The sequence below is a fragment of the Mytilus trossulus genome, chromosome 4, assembly GCF_036588685.1.
Source record: "Mytilus trossulus isolate FHL-02 chromosome 4, PNRI_Mtr1.1.1.hap1, whole genome shotgun sequence".
NCBI classification, from domain to species: Eukaryota; Metazoa; Mollusca; class Bivalvia; order Mytilida; family Mytilidae; genus Mytilus; species Mytilus trossulus.
Genome location: NC_086376.1, coordinates 81250615 through 81268393, shown reverse-complemented (window position 1 = coordinate 81268393; position 17779 = coordinate 81250615). Strand labels below are relative to the sequence as shown.

The 17779-nt window shown below is 31.2% G+C and overlaps 1 protein-coding gene across 2 annotated transcripts in view; it reads right to left on the bottom strand.

Annotated features, from left to right (window-relative positions):
* The window catches only part of LOC134716109 (unconventional myosin-IXa-like), a 79952-nt gene extending 62524 nt beyond the window's left edge, over window positions 1–17428 (bottom strand). For both annotated transcript variants that reach the window (XM_063578884.1, XM_063578885.1), the window contains exons 1-2: window positions 17195–17428; window positions 3854–4850 (exon numbers count right to left, since the gene is read on the bottom strand). In XM_063578884.1, coding sequence (XP_063434954.1) covers window positions 3854–4723 — 870 coding nt within the window. In that variant the 5' untranslated portion in view covers window positions 4724–4850; window positions 17195–17428. The remainder of the gene's footprint in view (window positions 1–3853; window positions 4851–17194) is intronic.
* Window positions 17429–17779: the final 351 nt, after the last annotated feature.

The window sequence follows — 17779 nt, the reverse complement described above, 5'->3', positions numbered from 1 at the left end:
GATAGTCTGTGCATCAAGTATTTTTAAAAAGTTGCAACATAGGACCAACATGTTTTTTTTTAAATCAAGATATTTTAGACTTTGAAGGACAACTACATGTATGCAACCTCATAACATCTGATTAACAGATTTGCATACACAGATCAACCTGTGCTCCAAATAAACTTACAAATCTCTTAACTCTTGTTCATAGGTCAGTCATATACAATTATAGGTTTAGGTTTGAATGACAGACTCCCACATAGACAGGTGATTATTTGTTTATCATACATTCAATACACATTAAAACATTTCTAATACTTTGATGATTTGTCAATACATATATTCATTCATTTTTTAACAAAATAGGTAAATTTAACTTCGCTGGTACAAAATGTACAATTATGAATTAAAAACTTTACTTTTTAATGAATAGATCAAATGCTACATGTACCCGTATTTATTCTAATAAACGCCCCAGGGGCAAAGACAATTTCTGAAAGGGGGGCGTCAATTAGAGAAACGAATTTCGTACCTTACTTCATTGACCTTTACCTGAATTTTGTTGAAACGGACTACAGGACTATAGTAACATACACGTGTTTCTTATTGTCTCCATAATCTATAAATAGCGTTTATCGGTAATGTCAAAATTACAACCAGCTGATGTTTCATACTTATCGGAAATGTATGACGAATGGTTATTTAATGGACCTGTTGAGAGAACCAAAGGTGGCAATAAACGGCCCCTACAAAATCCGTATTTCTCAGTTGGATTAAAAAAGCATGGGATTCTATCACTCCAGAAATTATACGAAAATCGTTTAAAAAGTGTGGGATCTCGAGTGAGTTGGACAGAAGCGAAGATCATTTATTTCAAAATGACCACGATGATGATAATGATCCTTTCGAGGGGTTCAACGTGGAAGATGTCCAAGTGGATGAGGAAATGTTGGCTAACATTTCAGCGTACGACGAAGAAGCCATGGAAGTTAGCGAGAGTGAGGGTGAAATAGATTCTGACCTAAATGAGGCTACAGAATCAGACTATGGTCACTGAAAAAACAATAAAATTAACTACAAAATGGGGGCGTTTATTAGAAGTCAAAAGTTCTGAACACAGTTTTTTCGGTAGGGGGGCGTTAATTAGAAGGGGGGCTTTAAATAGAATAAATACGGTATCTACTTCTTTAAGAAAATAAAGATTTTTCTGGCAATCCTCATCTTCTAGTCAAAAGACTCATTCTCAAAGAGAATAAAATTAATTCAATATTATGCAGAATTCCCAAACTTTTTAATCTACCTCAATAACTCCAATTCAGGGCAACCAATTCACCTATTGAAAAAGACTTTTCGAAAAACATTCTGATAGACCCCTATATATCCAACATACATGTACCAAAAAATTTACATGACATATAAATACTTTATTTCCTTGTGTTTACCTTTGAAGCAGTTTCTATGCATTTTAGTCAAATTAGAGCACTGTGTAGAGCTTGGCATATATTGTAAAAAGTAAGACATCTTTCTGATGTGGAACTTCAAGAAGAATGCATATGTGTATATTTTGATAATTATATATCTTTTGGATGTTTTTGTGTGTGGTTGGGTTGCTGTCTCATAAACTTATCATGCGTATATACCCAACAATGGCTAACGTCTCCGCTAATTCTACTGAGAGCAAATTTAAAGAAACAATAAACTTATACAGGGAATCTAGTACAATGTATGTACTTTTCAATCCTTTCACTTAAATCATGCATTTGTTATGGCAAATAAGGAAAATTTTAATATAGTTATGAACAAATATGCAAGGTTCAAATAAGTAAGTTTTTTCAGTTCATAATTTTTCTTATGTATTTCCGCAGTTCTCCATTCATGTGCATGTAGATCATTACACTAGGTACATGATTTTTTTTGTTATCTGATGATCTCCTTAAAAACATACATAATTCAAATTAAAACATACAAAAATTTATATAATTAGCCTAACTTTATAGGAGGAAATAGATTTGGTGATAGGAAAAGATAACTTCCTTTCAGTTAGTTGACTTTAGTAAAAGTAAAATGTGTTGTGTGAGTAACTTGTATGCAAATAAACCATGGGGATATGTGTATTTACTTTTCTTTAAAAAGTGATTTTCAATCTTTTAAGATAAAAACTACATTGTAGGGATTTTCTTAAAACAAAAGCTGATATATATGTACATGTATGCAAGATAATCTTATATCACTACAAGATATATAAAGTATATTGTATTACCTTTCAATTAAAGTCCAACTTCAGTCCTTGTATACACTGAATTGTAATATAACTGTTGTTTTTTGTCTTAGTTTGTGTGTAAGTAACGAAGGGGGATGGGGGAGAAATCATGTGTTGGCCCTTGATGTTGTCTATTGTACATGTACTACCGTGCAATATCCATCAGGTTTTCTTTATATAATTATCATAATCATTGTTTGGAGACTTCAAACTGTTCATTTCATTTATTTCAGGATTTGGTCAATGAACACATTTTTATCAGATGTCATATTTAATTTGTCTTTTGAAATTGTAAGAAGTAAAGTACATTCTTGTAGTTCATTAGTAGTTTAGATATTGCATGATGTCTTGTATTGGTTGGTACAAATGTATTTAGTAGAAATGTATTTGAAGTGGTTTATATTAAAAGGTGAACATCCTCTAGAGTGTGTGAATCTTCCCTACATGTATAAAATCAATATGAAATAAGGAACTAGTACTGTTTTCATTCAAAAATACATGCATGTGTTTGTATGAATAACAAGAATGTGTCCAAAGTACACGGATGCCCCACTTGCACTATCCTTTTCCATGTTCCATGGACCATGAAATTGGGTAATAATCTAATTTGACATTAAAATAAGAAAGATTATACTATAGGGAACATATGCACTAAGTTTCAAGTTGATTGGACTTCAATTTTATCAAAAACAACCTTGACCAAAAACTTTAACCTGAAATTCCCACTTTCATTTTCTATGTTCAGTGGACCGTGAAATAAGAGTCAAAAGTCTAATTTGGCTTAAAAATTATAAAGATCATATCATTAGACAAGTGTATTAAGTTTCAAGTTGATTGGACTTCAGCTTCATCAAAAACTACCTTGACCAAAAACTTTAACCTGAAACTCTGACCTGAAACTCTGACTTTCATTTTCTATGTTCAGTGGACCGTGAAATTGTGGTCAAAAGTCTAATTTGGCTTTAAAATTATAAAGATCATATCATAAGCAACAAGTGTATTAAGTTTCAAGTTGATTGGACTTCAGCTTCATCCAAAACTACCTTGACCAAAAACTTTAACCTGAAACTCTGACTTTCATTTTCTATGTTCAGTGGACCGTGAAATTGGGGTCAAAAGTCTAATTTGGCTTTAAAATTAGAAAGATCATATCACAAGCAACAAGTGTACTAAGATTCAAGTTGATTGGAAAATCAGCTTCATCAAAAATTACCTTGACCAAAAACTTTAACCTGAACGAACGGACGCACAGACGGAATAACAGACGAATAAACGGAGCCACAGACCAGAAAACATAATGCCCCTCTACTATCGTAGGTGGGGCATAAAAAGAAATGTGGGTATATGTAACAACAGCCTATATTGTAACAGCATGACTTACAAATTACAGGGTGTTATTACAATTATACAATTCTGCCCTATTATTCAAAATTGTGTATATATAAAGTAATTCTAATAGTGTAACAGTATACATGTAGTATTCATTCCAAAGTGATTCCAATGTGATAAGGCAGTTATCCCTGCATCTTTAACATTAAAAAAGTGTCTTATCATAAAAGAGGATACTATAATACATGTATATATATGTAAAACTGGTTACAGAATACCAACCTCTAAAACTGGCCCTGCACCAAGAATAGTCTGTTCAACACCACTGCCATGAGCTCCTTTCTGACTTAAGGCCGTCAAATGATGTAATAATAAATTGTTTGTTTCAGTTTTGCCAGATCCCGATTCACCAGATATTACTATACACTGATTTTTGCGTTTCCGTAACATTGTATAGAATGCTGTGTCTGCTATTGCAAAGATGTGAGGGGGTAATTCCCCTAATCGTTTATTCTGATACATTTTAACATATTTGGGATTGTAAATTGGAAAGAATTTAAATGGGTTCACTGCTATTAATATAGATCCTACATATGTATAGATATTTGAATTCTGAAATCGTGATTTGACGTTGTCTAACAATGTCCGCTCATTTAGATCAGGAAGGTTGCACAGATCTGAATATTCCTTGTTACAAGTTACTTGTTGTAGAAAGCTAGTTAAAAAGGTTTCTATTGCATTTAATTCTTGTGAACATTCCCTCCATGACAACGTTCGATCAGGGATTTCCAGATCTTTTTTCCGTATGTAAAATCTATAACCAGTTAATCCAGAAGTTCTATCGATTGCACTATTCGTAATTTTTGGCCACATGAGTTGTATTCTGACGGGTGTTTCAGTTGGCTCTAATCTACGTTCCTTACATAATTGACCAGAAGAGGAGAACACTTCAGCTAATTCATAATTTCTAGGATCTCCTAGTCTTAGTTTAAGGCACGCTGCCGCTACAATATCTGCAGAACATGAGGTCTTCTCAGCTTCAATTGAAGTATACTCGTCTGTGCTCAGCTGTCCAGCAAAAACACGGACCATGTATGTTTCCATACTCATCCGACGGACAATCCTTACACTTCCTGTCCTTGAAGCAGCCATTTCGTGTTCCAGAATGCCTTATATATATAGAATATATATATCTAAGTTATTGATAATGTAGCAGGAAATAGAATAAACGGGAACAAGGGAGATAACACTTCTTCTGGCATGGTTACAGTTAGCCAACCTGCAACGAGAAAAACAAAAGCACATGATGCAACTTATATTTGAAAGGGCTATATAGACTGACATTTTTCAAGTTAGATATTCATTTTAAGTCATAAGTTGTTTACGAATGTCGTCAGAGAGTACTTACATATTCTTGGGCTGTGCTGAATTAAATAAAAATGCACTTGGCTAACCCAATTAAAAGACTTGAATGTACCTAGAAATATAATTAAACTGAAGAAAAATTTAAAATACCAGACAGCTATTGCAGGAAATAAACTTTAAAATGTTTAAAACCCAATGAGGTAGAGTTTGTTTTAATAATTTTCTGTAACAGGTTGTTCATTAAGTTTTTTAAACACAATGAACAGGAAGAAGAAAAACTGTTTCCTTCCAGTTTTAAATCCTTTAAGAATCAGTAATATCATTTACAACAAGTTAATATTTTAAGTTTTAAATGTACATGTACATATAAATGAGATGACAGAGATTCAAAAAATGTTTAAAGGACGAGCCTTTAAGATACTATTAAACAAATGAAAAATATTTGCATTTAGTAACAGTACTTTCTTTTAAAATAGAAATACATATATATCTATATTAAATGTACATGTATGTACCAGCTTTGTTCCATGGTCCCAAAAAAATAGAACTTAATAATAGTCTTTGGCAGAATCTTATACCTACATGGTAGACAAGTAATTTTTCACTTTCACAATGCATTTAGATGTTAATAATAATCTCTCAAAATAATACTTGAACAAATTATTTTTCTAAGTGACATACTATCTCAAACTCAAGGGTTATTCTGATAAAATCAAGAGTGGCAGTGGAAATCCAAGGAGAATGAGGTGATCACTAGACACTAGGTCATGGATAGATCATGAATGGGGCATCAATATTCCCAGGAACCTCACATTTTACTAAAACTTCAATTCTCAAAAAGTTCACACAGGCTGAAAGTCTAATAAGTTATTCTTAATTAAGCAAGAAGCTTATGAATGTCTTGAATAGAACTATTTGATGCATGCTTAAAAAATATATGAGGGTGAGCTGTTTGAGTGAGCTGTTTGAATTGCAACCACATGAAATCTAAACATTAGTCTTAAAATTGACACCTTGGTTGATATCAGAAATTTTTCTTAAAACCACTACATTTTTTTTTAATCTATTCATGTGTTATACCACCTAAATTATATAACAAACTGCCCAGAATCAAATTAAAAGACTTCTTGTTTCCTTTTATAAGTCTTTGAACTTGTGCATTTCATGTCATGATGACCAAGATGTTGTGAGTCATTACATTGATCACAAAGAGCAGTATAGTATGAATTTTAGTACAAAAAATTACCGACCTTTGATTGAAAGCTACATGTACCTTAGTCACTAAGTATTCAAGAACAAAAAAAATAGTGTACAGTAATCCAAATAATTAAGCTGTAAACTGTTTTTGAGAGCCACCTCCATCACTTAAATCCATAAGAATATCATTTTGTAAAAATATTTTGGAGTGCAATAACCCAATTGATAAGTCATAAACTAAACTTCCAATTAAAAAATCTCCCCTGGCAGTTAATAAGATAAGGAGTATGATTAGGAGGGTCAGTATCAGATCTGGACAGAGAAATAAATTATTACTGGATTATGTTGATATCTTATGACATTTTGGTATGTATGTGTATTGTTTATCTTGTCAAATCTGGGTGTACAGGTACTTCTTTCTACATGTACATGTACATTCACTGTATTATATGTTACAAATGGTATTTCACTTAGTTTGAATATCACTTCTATTCTTTTAAAATTTCTTTTTTTTATTTGTTTAACATTAACTACACGTACATAATTTTTTTAAGAAAACATTAAATGTTAAGTTGTGCTTGTCAATTTTTTTTGCCATTAAAGTAGTATAATTTCAGGTCGGTCAAAAACAAACAACATTATTCAGTAATAATTCATGGAATTTACTCATTTATACAACATTCTAAACTGGAGTTAAAATTCAAATGAATTAAAAGTATACAAAATTAAAGAATGAAAATAAGACTTATAGAACTAAAAATAATGTTTTAAGTTATAACTTTGGTGTCTACTGCCTTTTTTGGTCCTTTGTCCTATTAACAAAGTTTTGAAATCTATTGACTAAAACAGAACAAAAAGATTCTTAGGTGGAAGGGACAAGTTGCCAATTGATAGTGTTAATTTACCTTAAATGTCCCTACATTTAAACACCCCCTGTACATACATGACATACACTTAAACTTAAGGATTCGATCTGTCATTTGATTTTTAGTAGGAAGCTTTAGATGGTCCGTAGGTAGCCTGAATTGAAAGGCAAAATTTCTGTCCCCATCTAATATAACCTCATTTTTTACAGGTAGTCTGATTTCATCCAATAAGCCTCAAATACAAGTCCTACCAATTTTGTTTATTATAAAATTGTGCTCATCCTGATTTTGCATGAAACATTTGCCACTGGACATTAAATAACAAAGACTCAATCAATGATTGTTAATCATTCAATAGGAAGTAGTTTCAGCCATCTTGTAATTTAAACCTGTACCCTCCTCAAAGAAACTTAACCTCCTTGAAATGAATGAATTCATTGCTACACTGATCAAGATAGCCCATGTGTATAGAATTGGCAAAAAATACTGAATGACAAAATCCTGTTTCATCTTTTTTTAAAGACTATATATACATTTTGTGTATGTGTAAAACTTCATACATTTAAAATAAACAGCTGTACATTTCAACAACAATACCTGTATTCAAATTTGTTTACTGTAAAATTACTATTATTCCTCTCTCAAAAATGTGCAGGTTTTAAAAAAAAAGCAACCTCTCAGAATTTAAAATGAGAAAATAATTGTAAAACTTACCAGTATTTTATACAACAAACAAAGTATGTATGTGTAAGAAGGATATGGAGGTTTAAGGAAGTATGTACATTTTTCTTATTGTTATAAAACTTGACTTGCTGTCATATGTGACCCAGATTTAGGTAATCTTTCACAGCTTATATCTTCCCATCTCATTTTTCAAACAATAAATATATAAAAGAAAAATTAAGAACAACAGGGCAGAGTCTACCTTATTAATAATTTAGACAATATTATTCTTTCAGAGTATTTGACCTTATAATGTCATGATCAGCTTACCAGCATGTATGAGGAAATTAGTATTTTTCTTACTCTCTTCAAATAAATTATCAGTCCTAGCAATAGTATTTTTTAAGCAACCATGCATTTAAATCAAGTCTTGTAATTAGGACATCATTCTAATCAAGTCAAAATTTTTAAAACAACTTCACCAAATCATTTTTAAAAGAAATTCAAAGCCTAGTAGTCTATATTAACTTATAAAATGAATGAAACAATTCAAACTACAATATTTCCAAATATGGGAAAGACAATAACCATGATAACCATCAGCATATGAAAAATTCTGAATTACAGAAATATGCAGGAAAAAAGTGAGACCAAGCATACATTATTCTGTCATTACATGCATTATAACAAGATTGGAAAAAAATTGTAAAAAGGCAAGACATACAATATACCATTTAAAATATTAAAATAGAAGGTTAAAATAGAATACATAAGCTCCTTCCCTCATAGAAAGCATATTAAGACATTAGTGTTACTTATTAAATTTGGTAATAAATTTTATTTGCGCATTTGGTAGAAATGTGTTTTTTTTACATTTTGTGCAAGCTACATGTGCATGATGTGTAGGCTCTATTTGGAGGAAAACATAAATGTAGATTTTTGTTTTAGATTGTACATGTTATGAATACAATAAGCTGAAGAAAGAACTCCCTAAAGTTTTAATACCATTTATCAAACCACAAGAACGTTTCCATTTATAATATGAGTTGGTGTGGTCTCTGATCCATTCATTATTTCATTCAAATAACAATTTTTTAACAGATTAAACATTCCATGAGCAAACAATACCATCATGCCATAAGTTATAAGTCTGGCTATTATCACACGATTTAAATCAATTTAGATACATATACTATGTACATCTGACCAGGTTAAAATCAAAATATATAAGTTGTCAACAGGAAATGGATGATTCACAGACCTATTATCTGATCAAAAATTTAAAATGTAACTTTTGTATTATACCAAAACAGATATAGAATCTTAAAAACAAAATATATAGAAATTTAGTAAAATATTCAATTTTGAATGTTCATGACATTTACATTGTCTATCTATATAGCTATATCTTTTCCTATAAATACTGACTATTGTGTTTTAATCAAGACAATGGTAAATATAATTTCATTTCAGGACTTGTTTGGTCAAATTTTTAAAAGAGTGTGCACCATTGAAGGAGGTTAATAATTAATGGATAGTAGAAGATCTAGACAGAAGACGACATAGCAAACAACTTTGTCTGGGGGAGACAGAACCTTGGATTTAAAAAAAAAAATCATAGTTTATCAAAACATTACTTTACATACATGTACAAAACATTAATTCATTTTTACTTTTGTCCTTTTTCCACAAGGAATAAATTCCTCACCCCATTGAGAGGAACATTGAGCTGTAATGGCAGTAGGAGGTTTAAATATAGATGATATTTTAGCTTTTTCAGTCAGCAATCATAACACATTTAGACTAACTGTACAATATTCAAACCAAATTTTTTTAAATAGAAAAAATCTGCACTTAACAACAATGTGTATTAGAGTTTTCTGACATAAAAAAATATATTGAACCCTTTAATAGACAGTAGAGGAATAGAATTAAAGTTACCAGAATTAGAACAAAAACACAACAAAACACAAAGATGATGCACCTGCTTAAGGGACATAACCAGAGAATGGTGAATTCGAACTTGATGTGTGTTTAATGGTAATAAGCATTGTGTATAAGTTTCATTACATTTGGTTGAGGCAAACTAATGTTTAAGAACAGTAACCCATTATGGGATGGATGTACATTGTACTTAAAGATGAACAGACCAGGGTAACACTTAATCATTCCTTAAGCCTAGAAGCCAGGGCATTAAAATCAAAATATGAAATTAGCATCCTACCCCCTTCCCCCACTCCCTTCAAATATTGGTGACTATATACATACAAATAGTTATTTTTAAAACATGTAAACCTACAAAAATGTATACATGTATAGACAGAATCAATCAAAGTGCTGGATAGCACCTCTGGAAAGTTTGCAACTGTAGCTGTGTATTATTCCAAAAAGGTTATAGACATGTATTATTTCAAATATGTATTTCATCACAGCTTTGATGTTTTAAACTCAACCATTGTCTCATCAGTAAGGATAATCACTTTTTTTATGTTTATCATAAAAAGTTTTGATATTTTCTCATGATTACAACCTTAAGCTGTAGATCTAAAATAATGAAAAATACATTCAGAAAGCTCTATTAATTTCTTTAAGTACCATGTCAACTTCAAGGGCCTGTGAATTAGTATGTTTCTATTGGTTTAGGTCCTTCATATTTGTTTTTAGTAAATTAACATGCAAGTTTTTTGTTTGTTTGAATTGTTCCACATGTTTCATATCTGGCGGGGCCTTTTAAAGCTTTCTACATGTATATGGTACAAACATTTCTCATTTTTGACAACCTTTATTGTGGCCTATAGTTATTAATACATTTTCATTCTTTGAACTCTTTTGGATAGCATTGGTTCTTTGCAAAAAATACTGCATCCTTACTTATAAATAGTTACAGTAACTTATATCAATACAACTGTAAAAAAAGTGAATTTATATTATAGGCTTTTATCAAAAATAGGGAACATGTCCATGGGATTCAAATGATGCCCTCGCTAGCATTAATGTTATAAACTCAAGAACTGTAAATGTGACACTACCAAAATTTTTACTTGATCTGAATTATGAGTTAATAAACATTGTGTATTCATCCTAATTATACAGTATTGCGCAATAGAATCGTAAGATCTTGACATTTGTTTTCTGTCAGAAACCTATTTGTTATGTCAACAATTTCATTGCGATCCAAATTCAGAGCTGTATCAAGCTTGAATGTTGTGTCCATACTTGTCCCAACTGTTCAACTTCAGGGTTTGACTTCTGCGGTCGTATAAAGTGGTGCCCTGTGGAGCATCTGGTTCCATTTAACAAGGCACAACCCTAGAGCAGTAAAAATAAATCCACCAAAATTCAAACTTGATCAGTGTTTGTGGTAATGAGAATTGTGTATAAGTTTCATAACATTTGGTTAAGACAAACTATACTTAGAGAACAGAAACTAAAATTTCCAGCAACTTTTCTTTTTGTAAAGTAGCATTTAACGCTATAGAATGGTAAAAAATATGCAACTTAAATTCAAACTTGACTTGTGAATTGTGGATTGTGGTTATAAGCATTGCGTATCAGTTTCATACAATTTGGTTCAGGCAAACTAAAGTAAGATAACAGAAACGAATTTTGGGATATACAGAGGAACATAAGTAAGGGAAGAATGTACATACTTACAGAAGAGCAAGGATAAAACTCAATACGGTGCGAGTATAACAACAGCAGTATGACCAAAGGGATAAAAAGTTTATATACGCTAGATTCATAGAATTTTTGTTGTAAGCCATTCGTTTGATATATTATTATTATTATGGTAATCATTGCCTCTGTGTTTGGATGACAAAGCAATTGAATTTCTATTAAAATAGGGCATGCTATATGCACATGTTTGTCTGTAATCTATATAAATTTTGAGGTGGAAATGCAGCCATTTAAGTCAAAGGGTACACATCATCATAATTTCATGAACCTTAATCATTTCTACAGCACTTGTCTTCATACCCTGAGCTACGTTATTCTAAGAAGTAGATGCTGACACTCGGTTGCTTTTAATACGGATGCTATATGATACGAATTTGCGAGAATACACCAGACGGGTGGTATGATGTAAATTGTTGGAAGAAGACTGAAGAAGAATTGACGTTGGGTCGATGTTTTTCTGCTGTCAGTTTGATCCACTTTAGCATGCTGAACGAGTGAAGGCCCTTATATCCACATTGGAATGTGTTTAAATAACGGAATTAAAATTTTTCAAATGATTTTTGGCATCAAAACATTTCGATCAGTGTTTCGACAAAAACAATGCATTTAATTTTTTTTTTATGAAAGCCGGTGGTACCGTATTTACATGTACTCGTCCCTTAATGAGTAATTAGAATATAATTATCGATAATTTTATATTCTATCACCTGTGTTTTGTTTAACAAAACATCATCACTAAGTCTTGTCAATTATCCGACGGCTTGGCAGTCAAAATGACAACTTGCTCTCGCATTTTAATCAGTCATTCCCGATTTTTTGATACTCTCGGGCTTTTACCACGTTTACGTACGTATATAGTAAACAGGTAAAAGTAGAGCGGAAAATGTTCATTCATGAAATTTTCATGAATGAAACTGACGCAATCTGGCGTAGATATCTTGTGATTTTCTCTTCATCGTATGGCAGTGTTGAGATTCTCATTTTCAAAATGAAGTTAAATTCATCTGAATCGTCGGTGAATATTCAATTCTTTTTTATTAAAGCTGTGTCAAATGAGTAGTTACTCGAAATTTTAAAAGAACCTTCCAAGACTCAGAATTCAAACCCTAGTACTAGTACTAAATTATCTCGGATCAGAATAAATGGCGATAATCTGTCACCATAAGTTTGAGGCCGATGGCTATGGAAAGCAGCAATAGCAAGCTATAGCAAACTTTCCAAAAATAGTGATTATTACTTGTATAAATGCTATCCAAATAAATATATTAAGATTTTTAAATGTTTATGAATTTAATATACAATGTTAAAATATTTACACAAGACAAAGTCAAATGAGCAATTAAATACTAACTTAACCTAACTTAACTTACAGTTAAATAGAAAGCAAGTAGTATCTTAATCTATGACAGTTATTCACTAGGCTAGCAACTTTTGACTTTCCCATTGATGAAATTTACTATTTTAAAAACCAGTCATATCTTACACATCATACATATATATACCTCTTGTGTGATAATTGGTTTACTTTTCCTCTCAAGTCTGAAGTTTTTGTTTACATAACACATACAACTCTGTTTGTTTTTCTAAGCACATGAAAGTTAACTTTAAAAAATAAATAATAAAAGTGACAGAACACAGGTCAATCCTCAAGCATGTATCATCACAAAAGCTTTCTAAGGCTTATCTCATCCATGTTATCTGTGGTTACTGAATGATGGTCAGATTCATTAAATACTCATTTTCACTTGCAAACATTTCTGGCATTTGATTAAAAATTTTGAAGTTAACAAATGGGCAAAAGTTCATGAAAAAAATAACTGTCAAAGTATCGTAATAATTTTAAGAATAAATCTTTAAAAATTCCTATATATACATTTGTACCTTATTGATGAAAACAATCAATGACTTTTAGTTAAGAACCAGATGCTCTGCAGGGCACTGCTTGATATGACTGCAGAGGTCAAACCCTGAACAGTTTGGGCATGTATGGACACAATATTCAAAGTACCCCATATATTCAATTTTTGCTGAAATCAAACAAAGTTTAATTTTGGACCCGAATTTGAACCAACTTGAAAACTGGGCCCATAATCAAAACTCTAAGTACATGTTTAGATTCAGCATATCAAAGAACCCCCAGAATTCAATTTTTGTTATAATCAAACTATGTTTAATTTTGGACCCTTTGGACCTTAATGTAGACCAATTTAAAAACAGGACCAAAAATTAAGAACCTAAATACACAGTTAGATTCAGCATATCAAAGAGCCCCAATAATTCAATTTTTGATGAAATCAAACAAAGTTTAAGTTGTGGACACTTTTGTCCCCTAAATCCTAAACTGTTTGGACCAAAATATATTTAAAACTTGCAAGTTTTACAATCATACATGTACATGAATGTAAATAACAAAATTCAATATTTTGCAAAATAAACTGTTGACACAGTAAAGTACATGCATGTATTCAAATATTCAGAGTCAATTAACTGTGACTGAATGTACATGAACAGGGCTAAACAATCTCAATGCAAAATCAGATGCTACAAATACTAATGACTTTTCATACATGTCATGTAAGTTAAACCAGTTTAAACAAACATAAACAAAAACATTAATGTGTAATTATAAGATAAAACTATGTAAAAGTGTCAAAGTCAATTAACCATAATGAGGGATTAGGGTTAGGTAATCTCCATGGAAATGAAACTTGCAAATGCAATACATTTAAATACTAAATATCAATGATTTAACTAATATTAGTTGTTCAGCTTAAACTGACCTAATCACAAATTAATACATATTAACTGTTAAGCAAAAGTTTCAAAGTCAATAGACCATAACTGAGGGTTAAGGACCAAATATTCTTCATGGAAATGAGAAATATGCTAATGCTTATACAACTGCATACCAATCATAACTGAACTACCACTGTCTAATAATTCGCCTTAAACTTACCTGATCAAAATCTAATACACAAATATACATGTACATGAGAAAAAAAGCAAAAGTTTCAAAGTCAATATACCATAACTAGGGGGGTGAAGCCAAATAATCTTCATGGAAATAAGATATACAAATGCTCATACAACTGCATGTATTTGAACCATTAATCATGACCTACCACTAGGTGTTATCCATAAACTGACCTAAATATATTATATTGTAATCACAAAGTGAAACTAATACATGTAAACTAAGAAAGGTTTCAAAGTCAATATACTGAGGGGTAGGGCCAAATAATATACATGGTAACAAGATGTGCTAATGCTAATACAAATGCATACAAAATACATGTATTGTTGACCCATCAATAGTGGTACTCTATAAACTAGACTGACACGACTTAATCACAAAATAATACAATTTTGACACAGCAGCTAAAAAGTGAGAAACAGCATACCTACATGTATCAGAACTGAATGTATTGCTTTTGGACACTGCAAGTTTGTACTGTCAAGGCAAGACAAAAACTTTGCTTTTTTAATGCTGTGAAACCCAAATCATCCTTTTCCCCCTTTTTGCATGTTTTGGTACTGAATAATTATAGTGATGTACAATGTACAATGTACACAAGTACATTTGTTGGTACATTGTAATTCTTTTAAAATAATGCCAATATAAATGAAACACTCCTTTACAACTACTGCAAACAAACATATCATGAACAATCAATTATTTTCAAGACTTTGACAAGTTTAACAAAATGCTTTACATTGAGCACAGCCTCATACGACCCAAGAGGTAAAACCCTGAACAGTTGGGGCAAATATTGGCACAAAATTCAAAATGATGTAGTTTACAAAAATTAAATGTTGTAAAAGATCTTAAAAATCTATTGTGCAATACTGTGTAATTGAATGTTTCTTATTGAAACTTTTCAAAATTTTGAAATTTGCAGAAAAAAATGGAAATAAAAAAAGTCCCCCCCCCCCCTTGAGCAAATACCCCTAAACTCAATCCAAGCCTTCTTTTTGTAGTATGGAACCTTTTTATACAATTTTAGGGAGATGTTAACGTTATTGACTGGAAACTAGAAAAAAGTTTGCTTTTGGTCCTTTTTTTACCCTTAATTCCTGCATGTTTGGTGCAAATACATGTACCCCAAACTCAGTGAATCCCAGTCTTCCTTTTTGCCTATAAGCTAAGGACCTTGTGGTACAATTTCATAGAGATCCATACAAACACAAGTTATTGTCCGGAAAATACAAATATTCCATGTCTGTATGTTCTATGTCTTTATGTTTGAATATTACTATTGTGTATTGTGTAAATGTATGTATTTTTCGGTTATAAAAGCTCCGAGAGCTTGTGTTTATTTGTTATGTAACATGCCAACTATAAATAAAGCTTTGAATTGAATCAAAATGGAGTTAGTGTTACAGTGGTATGAATCTGCCAGTGTATTAGTAATTCATCCAAAAGGAGACAAACCCATGTCTGTATGTTCGTATGCCTTTATGTTTTAATATGAGTGTAACAGTGGTTTGAATCCACCAGTGTACTAGTAATTCATCCAGAAGAAAAAAAATTGAAGTGATTTTTATCCCACAACAAAAATTCAAAAGGATTTTCTATCTGGGTCCAGTGTAAAACGTCAACCAGTCATTATAAGGTTCTAAAAAGGGTGTTTTTTTTAAAGTAAAATCTGGCTTAAAAGTGTTTAGTGTATTTAAATCTTGCATAGCTGATTTATATAAAAAGTGGAGAGTTTTCATCCAAGGAATGTTCACACTAGTGTTTTTGAACCAGAATGATTACACTTGTGATTTTGAACCAGAATGACTGCACTAGTGCTTTAGAAGTTTAGATTGTTACATTGATGAAATGATTAGTACTCATTTTGAACACACAATAACACAATAAAATATTTTTTCTATGCAATTCTATGAAATCATATGCCTTAAAATTGACATAAGTCATTCTAGTTTTAATATTTATATCTATTGGATGGCCGAAGTTTTTCTGTGTATTTGCTTTTCGGAGTTCGGTCAACTTGGATATTAAATCATATTTTCTTGTCAATATCAAAGGTTGCTTCTTTAATTAAAACTTTATGTAAGAACACATCTGCTCTTTAAATTTGGTTTATATCAAGTTGAATGTCCTAATCATTGATAAAGTATTATGAGTTATAAAAATATCCTCCTGGTCATCATCAATATTGTTTACTAAATTGACTCAGCTTTTTTAAACTGGTTTCTAAAGACATAGGACATAAAGTTTATTTAGAGTCAGTATAAGCATTACAAGTAAAGATATAAGACGTAAAGCTTCATTTAGGGTCGTAATTAGATTTACAAGTACAAACATAAGCTCTGAAGAGCTGTTAAAACCTTGAAAATTATTTAATTTTTAACCTATTTATTTATGTAAACAATTAACCGATCTAATACCATGAATAGAAACAAATTAACAATATCAAGATCAATGATTCCACACTATTTACATCTAATATTGTCTAGTGAAATACAGTAACCAGGAAAAATACACAGGGCAAGGGGAATGAAAGTACGCTTACATTAGTTATTAGTATATTACTGACATAATTTAGTACCATCTTACAATGTATACCTAACTGTTTATAAGTTTCAAAAGTTGATGGTATTGACCTACATCGTACGAAATGTTTCAAAATATTTGTATTACATGTAGTACATGTATAACAATTTGTTTTGCATTGTAAAATGGGTTTTGCATGTGCCAGACTGCATTATAAACAACAACACACTTGTAAGGACGTCTGCTTACAGTTAAATATTGGGGACAGCATTAAGTAGGATTTATCAATTGACTATCATTCTGACATAGACTTATTTTTATTTGTAAATGCAACCTATGTTATTTGATACTAACCAAAACTACAAATAATTTGCCTTTTCACTTTCGGTGACTTCCTTGTATCGCAGATTTTTTGCTCTTCATGCATTACAGTGGTATGACAAATGTTGCATATTTTCCCTCTATGACTGGTTAAGGTATGCTGGATAGAAATTGCTTTCAACAAGCTACTTCTCTCCTGCCATTATAGAAATCAAAACAATTTTGTCCACAGTCTGGGTCGGAAAATTTGTCTTCCTTCCGGTCATTACTCATATCTTGCAGTTAAGAAATGAGGAATTTTGATTGGATGTTCAAATATTTTTTCTCGGGAAATTTCAAATTTCACAAAAAGACTGACTAGTAAACGTAGATTGATACATTATCTTCAATTTAATAGGCACAAGGGAATGGTTAATCTTACTTTGTAGAAGAATTTGGTCCAACATGGTTTCATAAAAAGGAATTACTAACGTAAATAAAAGTATCTTGTCTTGAGGAATACTTCAAGTGTAGATCACTATATGTGCCCGTGATTCAAACAAAAAATTCTTTAAAACAAATATTATCAAGATACTTGATTTCGTTATTGACACATATGTGTTACATTTGGAGGACGCG